The 19,227-nt window shown below is 38.7% G+C and overlaps 1 protein-coding gene across 1 annotated transcript; it reads right to left on the reverse strand.

The window, feature by feature from the left end:
- Positions 1-8,184: 8,184 nt before the first annotated feature.
- LOC132305267 (homeobox-leucine zipper protein HDG11-like) lies at positions 8,185-9,381 on the reverse strand (the record flags this gene model as incomplete). The annotated part of the gene is made up of 3 exons (XM_059802937.1): positions 8,185-8,861; positions 8,961-9,152; positions 9,262-9,381. Coding segments are annotated over 3 exons (966 nt in total), but the record flags the coding sequence as incomplete, so codon positions are not given.
- Positions 9,382-19,227: the final 9,846 nt, after the last annotated feature.

A 19,227-nucleotide genomic window follows, 5' to 3' on the forward strand; every position in this document is an offset into this window, starting at 1 on the left:
ATTCTATAATGAATCGAAACATAATACATTGAATTCACCAATTGTATAAAGTATAAATATTTTAGAAACGTCAGGAACATATGTCACTATAATCCAAATAGGAATTTGCTATGCCAGGGCATATAAATCCCAACAGCTCCCACTTGCCCTCATAGCCAATTCAAATTACATCTAACTTCAATGTTATCCAGATGACGATCAAAACTATTGATCGATGACATCTCTCTTAATGGATCAACAAAGTTGTGTTCCAATGTAATGTTTTAGCCATGAGTACATTTTCTTACCGGACAATCTCATGTAAGACATGATACTTCCTATCAATATACCTTGTTCCTCTATGGAACCTTGGGCCATTGGTTTGGACTACTTCTGCACTATTATCGCAATATAGCTCGATAGGAAGGCTAATATGCTCCACAACCTCTAAATCAGTGAGATCAAACCAAAAAGGCTTCCATTGCCGCCTTTAAGGCTACAATGTACTCCACCTGCAGGTTTAAGTCAGCGGTTGAAATCTGCTTAGCAATCTACTAACTGATTTCCCTTCCATTGAGTGAACATACACTAAGTCATGAACCTCATAGTATCTAATTCTGATTGAAAATCAGAACTAGCATACCTGACTAGGATCATATCATCACATTCATAAATGAATATGATATCATTGGTTCTCTTTAGGTACTTAATGATATTTTTCACAATAGACCAGTTATCAGGTCTAGGATTGGACTGATATCATCTGACTATACCTACAATGTAGCGGATGTCCTGTTTAGTATAGACCATGGCATATATGAGACTCTCATATGCCAAAGCATATCGTTCCAGTCTCATTTGCTCAATCTCCTCTGCTAGTCTTGGAAAACTACTTACTAGAGAGAGCAATCCATATCAATAAAACAAGAACTCATTCTTTGAGTTATGCATACCAAACCTGGTCAAAATTTTATCAATGTAGGATTATTAAGATAAGCCTATTTTCCTTTTAACCTGATCTTGCAAAAGCTTGATTCTAGGAATATATCTTACATCTTTAAAATCCTTCATTTCAAAATAATTGAGCAACTACCCCTTTACTGATAACAAAACTCTCCACGTTATTATAAATGAGTAGGATGTCATCAATATATAGAATTAGAAAAAAATAATGACATTCCCTTTATACACTCATGATTTAATTATTAAGAAATCTTCTAGTATCCTTTTATAGACTAACTTGTCTTCCATAGGTATCACCCTACTAGAAAGTTCTACAAGATCCCAGATTTTATTAGAATACATAAATTCCAACTCTGATTTCATAGCAACTCGCCAAAACGATTTGTATCCATATTGGTTCACGCTTCTGTGTATCTTGCTGGGTCCAACGTACTCATGTTTAACAGGGATGTCCATAACGGTCTTACCTAAAAATATGATTCTGTCGGATTGGATGATAATCCTCCCACTACAATAATGTACCGATGCAGAAATCTGTGTATTAGATGATGCTGACGCATTAATAGGGAATTCATATATTATTCTCAATCCTATAATAAGTGTGTTCACATGTGGTACATCTAGTACTCATACCATATTCTCTAATATTATACTACCAGGTATGTGATTCATAATATGATCCTCCTATAGATAAACAGTGAGTGTAAACAATCAACTTTTATCATTGAGATAATAAAATAATCCATCCTAGTGACTTTAGAGTAGCTATCAAATCTATCATGCGTATGATCTGTTTCCAACTTATGTGTCCATATCAAGCGCACATGTGCAAGACTACCCCATATGTGCATGTGATTCAAACTAAGATTTAGCCAAAAACACAGCTCAAAAGATATCCTTGAGACAGACTAAGATGGAATGCAGTTCATAATGCACATCGATATTATTAACGCTAAACTCTTAAATGAAAGAGATAATGTAACATAACTGTTCATAGATCTAACTATGTTAAGCGAAATTCTGTTATTCCTATTTGACACCTCAATTCATTGAGCGTCAATTGCGGAAAACTGGTACACAACACCCTCATTGACTATATAGTCTTTGTACTATCCCAAGAAATACTCATATCCATGATCAGATCGAAGTATTTTGATAAGTTTACCTAATCTGTGCTCCACGTTAGTCTTGACACTTTCAGAATATACCAAAAATTTAAGACTTGTGTCGCATCAGATAAATTTATCCAAAACTTGAGTAATCTTGCTTAGATGTTCATAAGACCACACGTGTCTGTGTGTACCGACTCCAATTGTTCTTTATGTCTATTTCATTTGACTGATTAAGCCCTTAGAGTTATCAATCATTCAAAACAGGATTCACAAGTTTGGTTTAGGCTCCTCTGCCTCACTAGGTAATAAACCTTCTTTGATCAATCTTTGAATCTCATTTTGATTGATTACAACCCAAAAATAGACACTAAAAATACAATGAGTCAGGAATAACAAATTTTCTCTTAACATTCAATCTAGAAGATGCAACATTAGTTTCTACATCCTGCAAATCTTAAGAGCTTGTGATTATTATATATTAAGCATCTTTCAATGCACCAGAAGCAATCGCATATCTATTCAATTTTATAAAACTAGTTTTACAACATAATAATCCAGTTTTTATAAACCACAAGTGAAACAAGAATTAGATAGCGTCTAACTTCTGTGCATAAAGATAGTTCTCTAATACTAATATCCTCATACTCTCTAATTTCAGATGTAATCCTCCCACTGACTTAGCTACAACATTGACATCAGGTCAAGTACAAATATATTTCATATCATCGAGGCTTCTAGATTCCTGAAATCCTTGTAACGAATTGCAAACATGTTTAGTGGCTCCAGAATCTATCCATCAGGAATTAATAGATACAACCACATAACATGGCTCAATAATTAAATATTTATTTTCCTATGCCACGTCATTGCTTAGACAGTTCGTCCTTGAGTGTCTTAGTTAGCGATAAAAGAAACAGTTTTCTTCGCCCTCAACATACACTGCCTTATTCCCTTCTACTTGTTTGAATACCCATGTTTTGTGCTAGCCTAGTCCTATCATCATCCTTCTTCTTTACTTTGCCCTTCCACTTGGGCCTAGAAGAAGATGGTATAAACTATGTTATATTTATATGAACGCCTATACTTTTGATTATCCCTTCATCTGTTACCAATTCTATAAGAATATCAGCGAGTGTGAACTCAAACTGATTCCTTATTTAGTTCACTTTGAAAAAACCGAACCATTTTGGTAACAAGGCAATAATCATGTCAATTTGAAACTTACCATTTAAGTCAGCCCTATTGACCTCCAGTTCAATATTTAAATAATAAACAATCATTTTTCAAAATCCGATATCAAACTGGAGTTCCTCAGGCTATCTTGATGGTATTTAAATCTGACACAGTACTTAGGCATATGCTCTATCTAATCTCACCAAAACATCTCATTGACATTTAACATGATGCTTGAAGAAAATAAAATAATGCAAATGTTAGCTTTGGAGCATATTCGAGCTAAACTCTAAAATATTGCACCAAGTCATATTATTTGCCTTATCTAATTTATTAAAAGCATTAATGTCAAATTCGGTATCTCAAAGTAAAAGGATTAGGTATAGGAGTAGTAAATACATTTTGTACCCTTACGTTGTGAATAAAATATCTAAGTTCCTTTTCCAGTCATTATAAATAAGGTCCAATATCATAGAATATGTAAGCAAACAGATAAAATGGATTAGACATAATTCATCTAAATATAAATGCATTCATACAATATGCAAGGTGAATTATTAATACTATCATGCATCTTTAAAATTAAAATGAGTTTGTTAACCACATAATATAATAAATCTCAATCGAATAAGAGATCATTATTATTATTGGTGAACAATCCCTTTTAATTAATGCGGGTCCCTCAACTCTGTAGTATAATAAATCAACCAATCAATATGTCAATAACTTATCCTGTTGGAGGAGTTCACTGTTACTATTGTTGAGATTCATTTGCTATTAGGCGAGCACTTCCATTAAAATAGTATGTGGGTCCCTTAACCACTGCATGAAAAATCGGATAACCAATACGCTAATAACTTATTTGGTTGGCGAAGTTCATTATTGCTATTGGCCGGCAAATCCCATCATCTACATATCTCTTAAGACAATGTCTTGTCTATCTATATGAAATGATTCCTGATTATGTTTAGCCTTTCTAAAATCACATAGTGTATACCACTCCGTTGGAGAGTTAACACTATTGATTTTAAATTGAGTGTATAACGTTATTAATACTCTAATGAAAAATAAAACATTAAATATTTTGTCATTATAATCTAGATTCTTTAAATCATGTGTAGGGCCTTATTTTTAAAGATCTAATTATAATGAACATTTAATATTTTAATTTTCATGAGACAACCATTCTTCTAATATTAAGACTCTTCAAATCATGTGTGGGGCCTTATTTTTGAAGATCTAATTATAATGGTTTTAATAACGAATGCCATGGGGCAATGTATAAAAATTCCCACTCCCACTCAATTTTTAATCATACATAATTAGGGTTTTCATTTTATTCATTTACATGATACAATGCATGCAAAACGTCTTGATTTTAATCCAATTAAATTTAGAAAATATTTGGACTTTAAACGATTCACTAATATTTAATTTGAGGCACACTTTAAAAATAATTTACAAAAATGATTTTTCGTTTCCCAATAAGTGCCCTCAAATTAATTAGTATTTAAATCCAATTAATTTTCATAATTTAATTAATATAAATCAAGTCATTTAAATAAATATCATTGATCCAATGCATGAATAATAATTAATTAATAATTATCTATTCTATGCATTTCATACATCACATAAATAAATAAATAATAGACAAAAACAAATAAAACGGCCAATGGATTTAGCTTTTAACATTCAATTACTCTAAATATTGCGCAAGGGTCTTTCAACGGCTTGCAAACGCCTGCAAGAGGTTGGTATGTGCCTGAAAAGGTAAAACAGCGCTTATGACGCGCCCGGAAGACCCCGCACACACTAGCACAGGCCTGAGGGATGAAGCAGCGCGTGGCACGCGCCCCCACGTGCTTGGGAGGTGCTGTGGCGCGTGGCATGTGCTTGGATGCGCCTCTACGCGCCTAGAAGGCGCGTCAGCCAACAACCGCGCATGAAACCACGCGCCTAGGATGCAGACTTGCCTGGTGCGTGCTCCTCACGCGCCAGGGATCTTAACTTTGACTGGCGCGTGTTCTGCAGGCGCCAGTGTGTTGACCTTGACTGGCGCGTGCTCCTCACGCACCAGAAGTTACTCCGACTTTCTCCTCCTCGCCCCTTGCCTTCGGCAATGCCCCGGCCACCGGAAAATCGCCGTTAAATTCCAGAAATTTTTTAAAAAATTCCAAATAATATAAATTAAGTCCAAAAAATTCCAGAAATTTCCTAAAGCCTAATTTAACCCTTTTGGATATTCTTGAAGCTTCATAACATCCTTTGATAAAGATTACATGACTTTAAATAAATTTACAATTTGAAATACAATGAAAAAAATTAAATTACATCATTGAACTTTCAAAGGGCTAAATCAAAGCCTTAATTACATTCATCTAAAGATTAAAATTACATTCAATTGACCTATAAGCTTCATCCATGGTCCAAACGTACATTATCATCCATTCACAATTATACATACATTATCATGTATCAATATATTAATTCATACATCAACATACATCAATAAATAAATATATACATATCAAAATTGGATCCATGAATGATGAATTTTGATAAAAACATGATCTCTAGTAATGAATCAAACCATGCTCTGACACCACTGTAAGGAAACGTGTTAATTTTAAAAACTTTCTGAGGGATTTTCATACATAAATCTTGATTCATCACATAGAGACAAGTTTTATGCAAAAATAAAATATAATGTATTCTTCAACAGATTGAATACTTACATTAAAGGTCTGAGTAAACCTTTAATTCTTTCCTCTAAAGTGAATGTTCTCATTTATTGTAGATCCCTTAGTAAGATGCCTTCTCCTTGGATCTCCATCTTCTTGGTAATTGTTTAACCTTTAGTAATCACTCATAAGCCTTCATGAATAACCTTGGAAAACTAGGCTTGTGGGAGCCTCCATTAGATGAGAACATAAACCCTAATTTTCTAGAGAGAGAAAATATATTCCTTTTTCCTTCTCATAAAAATTACACCTAAAATATACATAAACCATGTATATTTATAGGCAACATAAAGATAAAGAAAAGGAAATAACAAATCCTTCTCAATCTCTAATTCATATGTCTCAAATCTAATAGGATTCCAATATCAAGTTGGGTTATGAGTGAGAATCATTTGCGCTTATTATTTTATTGGTTATAATGAATTAATAATTGGCCCGGTACATGGACCCAATTCAATTAATTCATAAATTAATTTCTATTCCACTAAAAGAAATTAATTGAACTCTAATTAAATAATAAATAACCTCTAAGTCAATATTGCACTTTGACCCATCTATCCATAATTAGTTATCCGATAAATAAAGCCATCAATCCGACTACTTAATTAATATATTTATTTTGGTACCATTGATTATTTCTGATTCGATCACAATAAAATATTTGTTTGACAAAAATAATAATTTAAATAAATAAATATATAATAAATCATTTTGTCTAAAAACGCACGAAGGCCTTCGAATTTATTTTGTGATCAACCATAATCAATACAAAATAAATACAAATAGTAATGATGCAAATATTGAAAATATAACTCTCTAACTATTAATTACATAACTACCCAAAGTGTCGGTCTAACGATCCCGAAGAATTCGCCGAACAAATTAAAGTAATTATTAATTAATAAAAGAGTCTATACTTTTCTCATGCTTAAGAGTCAAATGCCATGACGGTGATAGTGAGTAATTACATACGACGGCTCTCGCAATATATCTCAACTTAACGCGGATCCAGTTCAAATCTTAATTAATTATTAGTCCATCCATAATTATCGACTATAACCAATTTATGATTACTATTTATATTCATATATTGATCGCCATCACATACATATATAAATATTTCTTGTAATCAAGTGGATACTATCAATTCTATAATGAATCGAAACATAATACATTGAATTCACCAATTGTATAAAGTTTAAATATTTCAGAAACGTCAGGAACGTATGTCACTATAATCTAAATGGGAATTTGCTATGCCAGGACATATAAATCCCAACAAACCCATCTTCTTATATAGCCAAAACACTACCAAATAGCATCTGAGCTTGGAGATAGAACCAAATAGATGATTAAACGTATTTGTCAAAGTACTTTTGGATAACCTTTAACATTATTTCTCCTACAGATTCGCTAGTTTTGGAAGTTGAAGAAGAATATTGAAATGGGTTTGTATATATGGAGGTTAAAGATTATATATATTTACTCTTTTGAATTGCATTACCTGTAAGAACATTTGCATTATTTTGCAACATTAAAGTAAGAGTATTTGGAACTGAAAAAATTGTTTAGATATATGTACTTTGAAAGTTACAAACATGCATATGTATGAATATAGACTTGCATAAACAAATCATATATCAGCTGCAGAAAACTATGGACAGGTCAATGGGCATGTCTTCTTGATTATGGGATACAGTAGAGTATAATTTATTAGATGTAAATTCTGCATTTTCATCAAAATATAAATTTGACGTAGTAATGGATATTCTATATCATTACAGGTAGTATTCACTATTCATTGAACAAAATGAGTTTGGGATTTGAGATTGCAAAATTTGCTAGAACTTTCTAATTTATCTTGAAGTGAGAGCTTCGTGGGTTATATTTTCCATGACTATATATGGGTCAGTTTGGTTAGGGGAGAGATGCAGAGAGGTGTGTTGGGTGTTGTGTGGCGTGTGTCATTTGGTGCGTGTTACTGTGTTAGTATATAATGAGAGGGGTAATTTTGTCTTTTTAGAGTTACAAATTTTTTTGGTATTAAATTATAAGGCAAAGTACGTTGAGACTCTCTGAGGTTTGTCAAAAGGATGTTCAGATAAAAGTTAGTCTATTTTGGGACAATGACATCTCCTTAAGTTTGATATAGTTACCAAAGACATCCCAATGGTAATGAATTGATATTTTTACCCTTTGACTTTTATATTGACCAGTTTAAATGTTGAAATAACAATTATAACCTTGTACCCTTAACCATTTGTTTCCTTCTCCTCTTTGTTATCTTTTCCTCCCAACACCAACACACACGTACTGTTACACAGATACACGCATACAGATACATATATATATATATATATATATATATATATATATATACACAAGTCAACCACACCCGAATATTATGAAGGAGAGTATCAGAGTTAACCGAGTCCAAAAACATGTCAACCAAGCGCATTCCAGGCATCATCACCACACCCGAATATTTTGAAGATTCAATCCGAGCACTGGAATTTTTGAAGTGATTAACTCGAGAGGAAAGCTTGTCATAGCTGTGACGATGAAGAACGTATCTTTCACTAGAAGGGGACTTGTACCACACAGGCTCATTGACTCGCAAAAGCTTGATCAATTCATCCATGGCGCTGACAGCAGTCCCAATTACTAGTGATTTTTCAATCTCTTGGATTCCATTCAGATTCAACTGGTATGGCAGTGTGGGATTGTTAAGATTGCCTGAGACAAGATTAAAGGAATAGACTGCCATCCCATGCCCTGGGTAACTTTCTACTGGAAAATCCATTGAAGATCTTAGGGCGGGCGACGGAGGCAAGACTTGCGTGACTGGTTTTCCTAGGAACTTGCTGACAAGGATAGACACTCTTTCATGCTGCAAGACATGTATACCATGACAAAATTTAAAGTAAATGGACAGTGAACAATGAAAATTTAATGTGCCCTGATAAACTTCCAAAAAATCAAAGCAAACCTCTTGTTTTAGTCGAGCATTTTCTATATGTAGTCTCTCTATGTTATGCTGTTGCTCTTCGTTCCTAAAGGGCTGACCGCCACAATCATGGCATGTCACAGTCTTCAGAGCCTCTCTAATTGCGAGGTTCTCACATTGGATTTTCTCATTTTCTGTTCGAAGAGTGTAGTTATCAGCTCGCTCATGCTGAGTCTGAAGCATAGCAAGCAAAGTTAGAATCGCCATCTTTGAGGCAGAATAACAAGTAACGATGCACATCATATGATAAAAACAAAAATGCAGGGTGAGAAGAAGAGAGCACCTTTGTTTGAGTCCTCTTGTTTTGAAACCAAAACTTGACCTGCCTAGACTCAAGCCCCAATTCTCTGCTCAATTGCCACCTTTGTTTCTCATCTGGATGTGGGCATTCCTTGAAGAACCTTCATTACCATCAGACAAAAAAAAAAAAAATCACCTTCATGTATAAGGAGAGACAAAAACAACAACCTCATTCACAGATTCAATAGAATCCCATATCAAAAACTAACCATATATATATACTAAAAAGCATTCAGAGAAAAACTTTGATTAACCACATAAACCAAACAAATTCAAAAACCTTGATTGTCATAATCAAAGACCATCTATATAGATTTAATAAAGACTCAAATGAAAAGAAAAGAAAAAAAAGAAGTAAAACACATTCGTGTATACTAAAACAACAGTCTTTAATCATTAATCCTGCATAAAGAAAATTAATGGAGGAAGACATACATAACTTAAAATCAATGAGACAGTAAAAATGAAGGCCTTCATTTACACAGATATCATAAATTCAAATCAATTCTCTTTCATAAACAAAAGGGTCAAATTGAAAATGGTCATCAAGAACATTCAATGACAGCGTCTTGTCTTCTTCATCGACGGGGTCTTCGATCTGTCGCCGATCTGCTTGTCTTTGATCCGCCGGAGATGGTGGCCTTCTTTGAGTTTCCGGCTGTGAAGAAAGAGTTGAGGAAACTCACAATCCCGCTGCCTTGTGTGTGTGTATATATATGTATCTGTATATACATATATATATATGTGTGTGTGTGTGGTTGTGTGTATATGTGTGTGCGTATATATATATATATATATGTATTTGTATATGTGTATCTGTGTAGCAGTATGTGTGTGTTGGCGTTGGGTGGAAGAGATAACAAAGAGGAGAAGGAAACAAATGGGTAAGGGTATGAGTTTATAATTGTCATTTCAACATTTAAATTGTTCAATATAAAAGTTAAAGGACAAAAATGTCAATTCATTAACATTGAGGTGTCTTTGGTAGTTATATCAAACTTGAGGGGGTGTCATTATTCCAAAATAGGCCAATTTTCATCTGAGTGTCCTTTTGGCAAACCTCATGATGTCAATATACTTTACCCTAAATTGTATTAAAAAAATTAAGGATAAAAGGGTCCATTCACACGTGTCAGAGTCCAAAAGCAAATTGGGGTGTAAGTAAAAATTAAAATCAAAATCTTCATATAGGTAAAAAATGACCTAATCTCATGATGTTAGTGAAATTAACCCATCTTATAATGAGACAAACTTTCTAAAAATAAAAGTCACTAGAAAAAAAAAAAAAAAAAAAAAATTTGTTGAGAATTTGTGCACTATTCTAGAAATTTTTAGAAGAAGGGAATCTTGACAAACCAATAAATCTATATAAATCATTTTAGACAAATGGCATGTGAAAAATGCATGTTCAATATCGGGAAAAATACTAGAGAGTATAACTTTAGACTAATTTAGAAAAACTTGGAGAAACTAAGAAGGTAAAATTGTCCTATAAATATTGAAAGGTGACAAACTAACTAGTTAAGCCTTCCAAAATCCGAAACTCGTTTACTCCGAGAACAATTGGTCGGAGCAATGGAAGAAAAAAAATTTATTGGTTGGGTAAATTATCGTATGACTTTTCTCCAAACCGTATCTAACGGTAGTTTAAAAACCTAGTTATTTGCATACTGATTTAAACTTGTCTAGACATTTGCACATAACAAGAAACTCTAAAATACTACCTAGTTATTTGCATAATGATTTAAACATGTCTAGCCATTTGCACATAACGACAAACTCTTTCTCATCTACAGTGTGGAGGGATGGTTCTTAAATCTTAAACCCTAATCTTTGTATATATTTATATATTAATCTTGGGCATGATCTCCTTTGTATATACTTATATATTAATCTTGGGCATGATCTCCTCTAGCACTAGTGACGTATTAATCTCACATTAGTTGAATTAGAACGATGAAATATTGAAACATCATTTATTTATAATTGATAAATAAATGATTTTTCTTTTTTCTTTTTGATAAGTATTTAATTTAATTGACCTTAAATATCGAAAAAATGGTTTTCTAAGTTCAATGATAAAGCCCATGAAGGAATGGAGGAATTTTGGAGAATCATACCCACCATTGTCAAGTCACGTTAAAGTCCTTCATGTTGCATTGGACATAAAACAAGTGTTTCAAAATGTTTAAAAAGGGCGCCAAGTGCTTAATTAAATGAAAATTGTTGCTTATGTTTTCCTGATGACGACATGACAAAGTGACAGGATAATCCAACTGTTCCAAGGAATTGCCATGAACTGGTAGTGCCTAAATGCTTGTGTCCTCTGTAAAATTTTGTATCATAGCCACTGTTAAAATCCAAGCAATGCTTTAGGAGTGCACTTTTCAATTTAGGTTCCAAAGCTGGATGAATCACACTAGTCTAGTCTCAGCCAAATATAGGCCTAGCTAAGGTTTAATAACCTGAGATGTAAAGGCATTTTCATCTAGACATTCATTTAAAAACTTTGCTACATTATAAATTTGCAGCACCGGTTCCACATTGACAGTTATAAATACCAGTAATGATAATCAAGAGAGCATGATGTCACGGACTTGAACCTTTTCAAGCTCCCGTGCGGCCTTAGACACTTTCAAGCCCCCTTGAAGCGCTAAGTCAGCCTACCCGAGTGTGCTAGCTTAGTGAAGACTAAGGCTAGACAAGTGTTTTGCTTATTTGGGTGTGTAGGAAGAGGTCAGGCAAGTGAGCAAGAGAGTTTGGGAATGTATAGAACTTGTATTGCTTGAGAGGAGAGATTACAACTTGGTTGCTTGGTGAGGAGCAAATGAACTCTCACCTCTTATTTATAGGCCTTTGGCCTTACAAGAACATTCTAGATGTGTACAAATGTGTGGCCTAGATTTAGTGTCTAGAATCCTCCAGAAATATCTACACAACTCCAGAACTATCTACTATGTACAAGACAAGTCTAGAGAATTCTAGAGAATTCTATACAACTCTAGACAAGTCTAGAAAAGGCTAGACAACTCCACACTAATCTAGAGAATTCCGGAAAGTTCCATACTTGTGTAGAGAAGTCTAGAAAGCTCCAGTCTATGCAGGCTCCATGTCATTGTCTGCTGGGCGTCTGCGTGGCGCTTGCGTGGCATAGCCTCTTGGTAGCGGGGTGTGACATTCTCCCCCACCTAAGCTCGCGACGCCCTCGTCGCGTCTTCTTGCTTGAACCGCTGGATATGCTCCGCGAACTGCCATAGTGTATCCTCATGCTCCCAGCTCGCCTCGCTATCTGGCAGGTTCTTCCACTTCACTAAATACTCTGTATATTTGGGCACGCCTCTCCTGCTCATCACACGATCTGCAAGGATGCAATCAACTTCCTTGTCAAAGGATGTGACAACGGCTGTGAGTGCCCTATGCGATATGCCCCGAGTAAGGTCTTCCGTGTCTTCATGATAAGGCTTGAGCATGCTGACATGGAAGACTGGATGTATCTTCAACTTGGGTGGAAGCTCCACCATGTAGGAGACCTTGCCCACCCGCTTGACGATGGGGAACGGGCCCTCGTACCTCCTTATTAGCCCCTTATGCACGCTCCGAAAGGACTTAAACTGTTGGGGTAGTAGCTTAACCATCACCTGGTCTCCCACTATGTACTCCACCCGCCTTCGCTTGGTGTCGGCCCACTTCTTCATCTTCTTTGCCGCCTTGTCAAGGTACGCCCTAGCCAAGTCGGACTGCTCATGCCACCTCTTGGCAAATTTGTAGGCCGCCGGACTCTTACCATCGCAAGTTGAAGCAATGGCGTTGGGTGTCATAGGCTGCCGTCCGGTGACAACCTCAAATGGACTGTGATTGGTAGCCTCACTCCGCTGCAAGTTGTAAGAAAACTGTGCCACCCCAAGGAGTTTGGCCCAATCTCACTGATTAGCACTCACATAGTGCCTCAAATAAAGCTCCAGGAGAGCATTGATGCGCTCTGTTTGCCCATCTGATTAGGGGTGGAAACTCGTAGAGAAGTTGAGATCCGTCCCCATCTTCTTGAAGAGTCCCGTCCAAAACCTACCCGTGAAACGCGGGTCTCTATCACTGACAATATTCTGCGGAACTCCCCAAAGCTTGACCACATGGTCAACAAACAACTCTGCTGCCCTCTCTGCTGTGCAGTCTGTTGGTGCGGGTATGAAGGTGGCATACTTGCTGAACCGATCTACCACCACTATAATGCTCCCACAACCTTCTGACTTGGGCAAGCAAGTAATGAAATCCATAGAGACACTCTCCCATGGTCTCTCTGGAATAGGCAATGGCTCCAATAGGCCTGCAGGATGCTGTTGCTCAATCTTGTCTTGTTGGCACACAAGGCAAGTCCTCACATATGTCTCCACATCATCACGCATCCGAGGCCAATAGTAAGAATCTTCTAGGAGTGCTAGTGTGCGCCGCATACCTGGGTGACCAGCCCATTTGGTGTCATGGCACTCCCGTATCAACTCCTTTCGCAAGTTGCCCCACCTGGGCACAAATAGTCGGTCCCCTGTAGTGAGAAGTAAATCATCCCTTAGCCAAAAACGCCGAGTCTTCCCTTCTTTAGCCAGCTGAATAAGGCTTTTGGCTAGGGGGTCATGCTGTAACCCCTCCTTGATCCGCTCCACAAGAGGGTGCTGGGGCCGACTTATAGCTGCGAGCTTGGCCTTGCGACGAAGCGCATCCGCCACAACATTGGCCTTGCCCGGCTTATATTCGAAATGGTAAGTGAACTCCGCTAGGAAGTCCTGCCAACGAGCTTGCTTGGGGCTAAGCTTCTTCTGTGTCTGGAAGTAGCTGGTGGCAACATTATCCGTCTTGATCACAAATTGTGCCCCGAGCAAGTAGTGCCTCCAAGTACGTAGGCAATGGATGACCGCCGTCATTTCTTTCTCTTGCACAGTATAGCGCCGCTTAGTGTCATTAAGCTTGCGGCTCTTATAAGCTATGGGGTGTTCTTCCTGCATCAACACGCCCCCAATAGCGAAGTCTGATGCATCTGTGTGCACCTCATATGGTTTGGAGTGGTCGGGCAAGCTAATTACCGGCTCCTCTGTAACTGCCCTCTTCAAGTCATCAAATGCCCCCTGGCATGACTCTGTCCAACTCCAAGCACGCGCCTTCTTGAGAAGGTCTGTCAATGGGGCTGCTCTCGCCGAGTAACCCTTGATAAAGCGACGGTAGTAGTTGACAAGCCCAAGAAATGAGCGTAACTCTGTCACCTTAGTGGACGGCTCCCACTCTTGAATGGCCCTCACCTTTGCCTCATCTATCATCAACTTGCCATCCCGTATCTTATGCCCTAGGAACAACACCTCCTCTTGGGCAAAGGAGCATTTCTCCGTCTTCACATATAGGTCGTTCTCCCGTAGGACTTGGAAGACCGCCCTTAAGTGCTGCACGTGCTCCTCTAGAGTGGTGCTATACACAACAATATCATCCAAGTACACCACCACAAAGCGATCCAAGTAGGGATGGAAGAGCTTGTTCATCAAAGTACAGAAAGTAGCAGGTGCATTGGTGAGGCCAAACGGAATAACAAGAAACTCATAGGAGCCATACCTCGTCACACACGTAGTCTTAGGCTCATCCCCGTCCGCTATCCGCACCTGGTAGTACCCCGAGCGCAAGTCAAGCTTAGTGAAGTAGCGTGCTCCACCAAGCTGATCAAAGAGATCGACAATGAGAGGAATGGGGTACTTATTTTTGATAGTCACCTTGTTGAGCGCCCGGTAGTCGATGCACATGCGCAAGGACCCGTCCTTCTTCCTTTGGAACAACACCGGTGCGCCATATGGGGCCTTCGATGGTCGAATATAGCCCGCATCTAACAGTTCCTTAAGTTGCCTCCGCAACTCCTCCAACTCTGGGGGTGCCATCCGGTAGGGCACCAAAGCAGGGGGTTTAGAACCCGATTCCAGCTCAATCTTATGATCCACCTCCCTCCTAGGTGGAAGCTTCTTGGGCAGCTCTTTAGGCATCACGTCCGTGTACTCGTCTAGCACGGCTCGTATCTCCTTATGCACCTCTTCTTGTGGGGAAGGGACTAGCTCATCTTCGGGTGTCTCCAGTAACGTAGCAAGGTAGCTAGTCTCTCCCTTCTTGAAGCCCTTCTTGAACTGCATAGCTGACAAAGCTTGGGCTTCCAACTTGGCGCCTCGCTCCACTGGCACCATGCATGCTGTGTTGCCTTCCATAATACACATAGTGTTAGCAAAAGGGATGGGGAAGGCTCTCACCTTGTCTAAGAACTCCAACCCAAGGACTAGTTTGAAGTCGTCCATGGGTACCACCAATAGATCTATGTGGCCACCCCACTCGCCAATGCATGCTTGGACGCCGTGTGCCATGCCATGTATAGCCTTTGCCGCCGAGTTAACTGCCTTCATGGAGCCCCCTTCTTTGCTATACTTGAGGCCCAACCTCTTGGCCTTGTCAAGGCTCACAAAGTTGTGGGATGCACCCGTGTCCACTAAAGCACGTGTGGGTGTCCCATTGATGCTCGCCTCCATGAACATTAGCCCTTTAGCCGCCGCCTTAGGGACTTCAGTTTTAGCCTTAATGGCATTAAGGATTTGCAATGAACCCATCTGCGCCTCCTCCTGTTGTTGCTCTTCATAGCGGCTCGTCATGGCATTGAGGGTCTTCCGCTTTGGGCAATCTCGTACCCAATGTGGTCCATCACATATGAAGCAAGAACCCTTAGGCTTGGGTGCTCCTTCCTTGTTCTCCCTTCCCTCTTTGCCTCCATGGCCACCACCTGGCTTACGGGACCAATCCTTGTGGGGTGCAGCGCCCTTGTCTCCCCCACCTTTGCCGGCATACCTCCCCTTATCCTTGTTTTTGTCTTTTGGCTTGGACGAGGGTTCCTTCTTGGAGCTGAAATCAATAAAGGACTCCGCCTCTGCAATAGCTGTGGCAAGGTCTTGCACGTTGCGCCGCCTCAACTCTGTCTTAGCCCACAACTACAATCCATCCATGAAGAAGAAAAGAGAGTCCTTGTCGGATAGATCCGGGATCTCAAGAGTCAAGTTAGTGAATTCCTTCACATAGTCCCGAATCGACCCAACCTGTTTTAGCCTTCGGAGTCTGCCCCTAGCTTCATCCTCGGCATTCTCAGGATAGAAATGCTTCTTAATTTCCCTAGTGAAATCAGCCCAAGTATCAATAGAGACCGTACCTTTGCCTATGTCACCATACTTTTTCCTCCACCATAGCATGGCGTGGTCGGTGAGGTAGTAGGTCGCCGTGCGTATCTTGATGGTCTCATCGGTCATGCCTGTAGCCTCAAAGTATTGCTCCATGCTGAAGAGGAAGTTCTCCAACTCCCTCGCTACCCGATTCCCACCATAGCACTTAGGCTTGGGAATATCAACCCGGGGTGCTACTACCCCCGTAGTAGCTGTGCCGGATGCCACCGCCCGTTTGCACAATGTCCAGTCCGCTCGTATTTCCTCCATTTGCTCGCGGCAAGTGCCAAGCTCCTGATCAACATAGCCACGTAGGGTGGCAAACTCCCCCAACATAAGTTCTCGAAGTGCTTGGAGCTCCTGCCGAAAGTCACCACTTAGGGCATTGAGTGACCCTTTGACAGCATTCTGGACCTCAACGTCCTTCGACTCCAGCCCATCCATGCGCTGGTGAGCATCCTCAAGCTGTTCCAACACGTTGGCTATGGACCCCTCCATCATTGCCACACGTGCCTCTAAGCCCGCCATGATGTCCTTCGACTTAGCCCTCGTCCTCACTCCACCTGGAGGGGGATTTGTTTCCCTTCCACGTAGAGTCTCCTCTTGGGTGCCAGTCACATCTGATAGCTCCGCCATAGCTTCCTCCACACAAGGTGTGACGCTTCACGACCTTAGCTCTGATACCAACTGTCACGGACTTGAACCTTTTCAAGCTCCCGTGCGGCCTTAGACACTTTCAAGCCCCCTTGAAGCGCTAAGTCAGCCTACCCGAGTGTGCTAGCTTAGTGAAGACTAAGGCTAGACAAGTGTTTTGCTTACTTGGGTGTGTAGGAAGAGGTTAGGCAAGTGAGCAAGAGAGTTTGAGAATGTATAGAACTTGTATTGCTTGAGAGGAGAGATTACAACTTGGTTGCTTGGTGAGGAGCAAATGAACTCTCACCTCCTATTTATAGGCCTTTGGCCTTACAAGAACATTCTAGATGTGTACAAATGTGTGGCCTAGATTTAGTGTCTAGAATCCTCCAGAAATATCTACACAACTCCAGAACTATCTACTATGTACAAGACAAGTCTAGAGAATTCTAGAGAATTCTATACAACTCTAGACAAGTCTAGAAAAGGCTAGACAACTCCACACTAATCTAGAGAATTCCGGAAAGTTCCATACTTGTGTAGAGAAGTCTAGAAAGCTCCAGTCCATGCAGCCTCCATGTCATTGTCTACGTGGCGCCTGCGTGGCATAGCCTCTTGGTAGCGGGGTGTGACAATGAGCTCTCTATTTATTTTCTACTGGATCAAGAGACAGTTGTTGAGATCTGTAAAACTCTTTCAATCCTACTTTTAATCTCACAACTCGTTATGAGAAGGCTCCCTTGATAGCATTACTTTATAAATAATTGGACTGCATAGTGAGAAGAGAGAGATGGCCAAGGACAGGACTGAAATTTGATCTTGGATGAGGTTTACTACCGAATTCCGGCAACCCATCCAGGCTATGAAACCAAATTATTCTCTTACAAATTTTCTACTGGAGAATCCTAATGGTCAAAATAGAAAACAACCCTTGCTTCAACTCAAGGGTTTTGAGATTGTATTGCATGCAGGCCCCATAGGATGCCTCAGATTCGAACTCCATCGATCCACTTCCCAGTTCTATCATGAAAACTATACAAGCTAAGCAAGAATGCAAGAAAAGACAGAAAAATCAGAGGTAGCTTGAAAAGTGCTACCTCAACTTTAAATGGCCCATTTTTACCAGATATGAATGAAGAAAGAGTAACTTATAACAAAGAATTGCCTCCAATACATATTCACATCCTCTAAGCTGATAAACACCATTACGTACAGGAGGGTCAGAGATGTGGCATAGGGACACAAAGGAATCAAAATTCATAATCCTCAAAAAGGATCTGATACACAACATGAACTATGAATTAAACCCACCATTAAACCGATCGCCTATCTCCTTAACGACAACCAAACAAATGCAAAACAGAAAGTAAATTAATCATGCATCTTGGAGTAGACCGACTGAGAATGTATTTATTTATAACAATCAATATCGACGTTTATCTTGGACTCCAGACCGAAGAGCAATATACATTTATAAATATATATATGTATATGTAAACAATCAACAGGAAAATAGCTACCACATTAACATTGACCTTTCAAGGAAATGACCAAAAGGTTTCTGAAATTCTACCATGCTGAGTAAATGAACACTAATAACCCAGATATTATGTATCATAAAGGATAAGCCAAACATTACAGTGATTCATGCGTAGTTCACGTGTCAGATATAATTGTGTTTCTTTAAAGAAAATTCTGTACAAAAATTGGAATACAAATGCACTCGCACATGCTAAAGCAAGTTTTGAGTCGGATTAATTGAGAGAGCTAACTAATAATACCAAGTACAAGATGTGTATGTTCAAATTCTAAAAGTAGCAAAATCATCCCTTTGAAGTTTCCACCATAAGTTACCACAATGTAAGCCCTCAATGTTAATAACAATGCTGAAAAAGAAACTTCATTGCCAACTAAGCAAGGGAGAAATAACTTTGAGTAAGTTAAAAATAAAATATTTATAACTTTAAATCACTAAGGAGTAAGGACACAAACCTTTGTACGACTCTTTTTCGAGATCACTAATTATATAAATACTTTATTTTCCCAATAAGCAAAATGGTGCACTTAAAGTGTCCACTGTCCTTGATCAAACCAGATAC

Source organism: Cornus florida, unplaced genomic scaffold, assembly GCF_030987335.1.
Source record: "Cornus florida cultivar Cherokee Brave unplaced genomic scaffold, ASM3098733v1 CherokeeBrave_3.0.0_Hap2_Chr04, whole genome shotgun sequence".
NCBI classification, from domain to species: Eukaryota; Viridiplantae; Streptophyta; class Magnoliopsida; order Cornales; family Cornaceae; genus Cornus; species Cornus florida.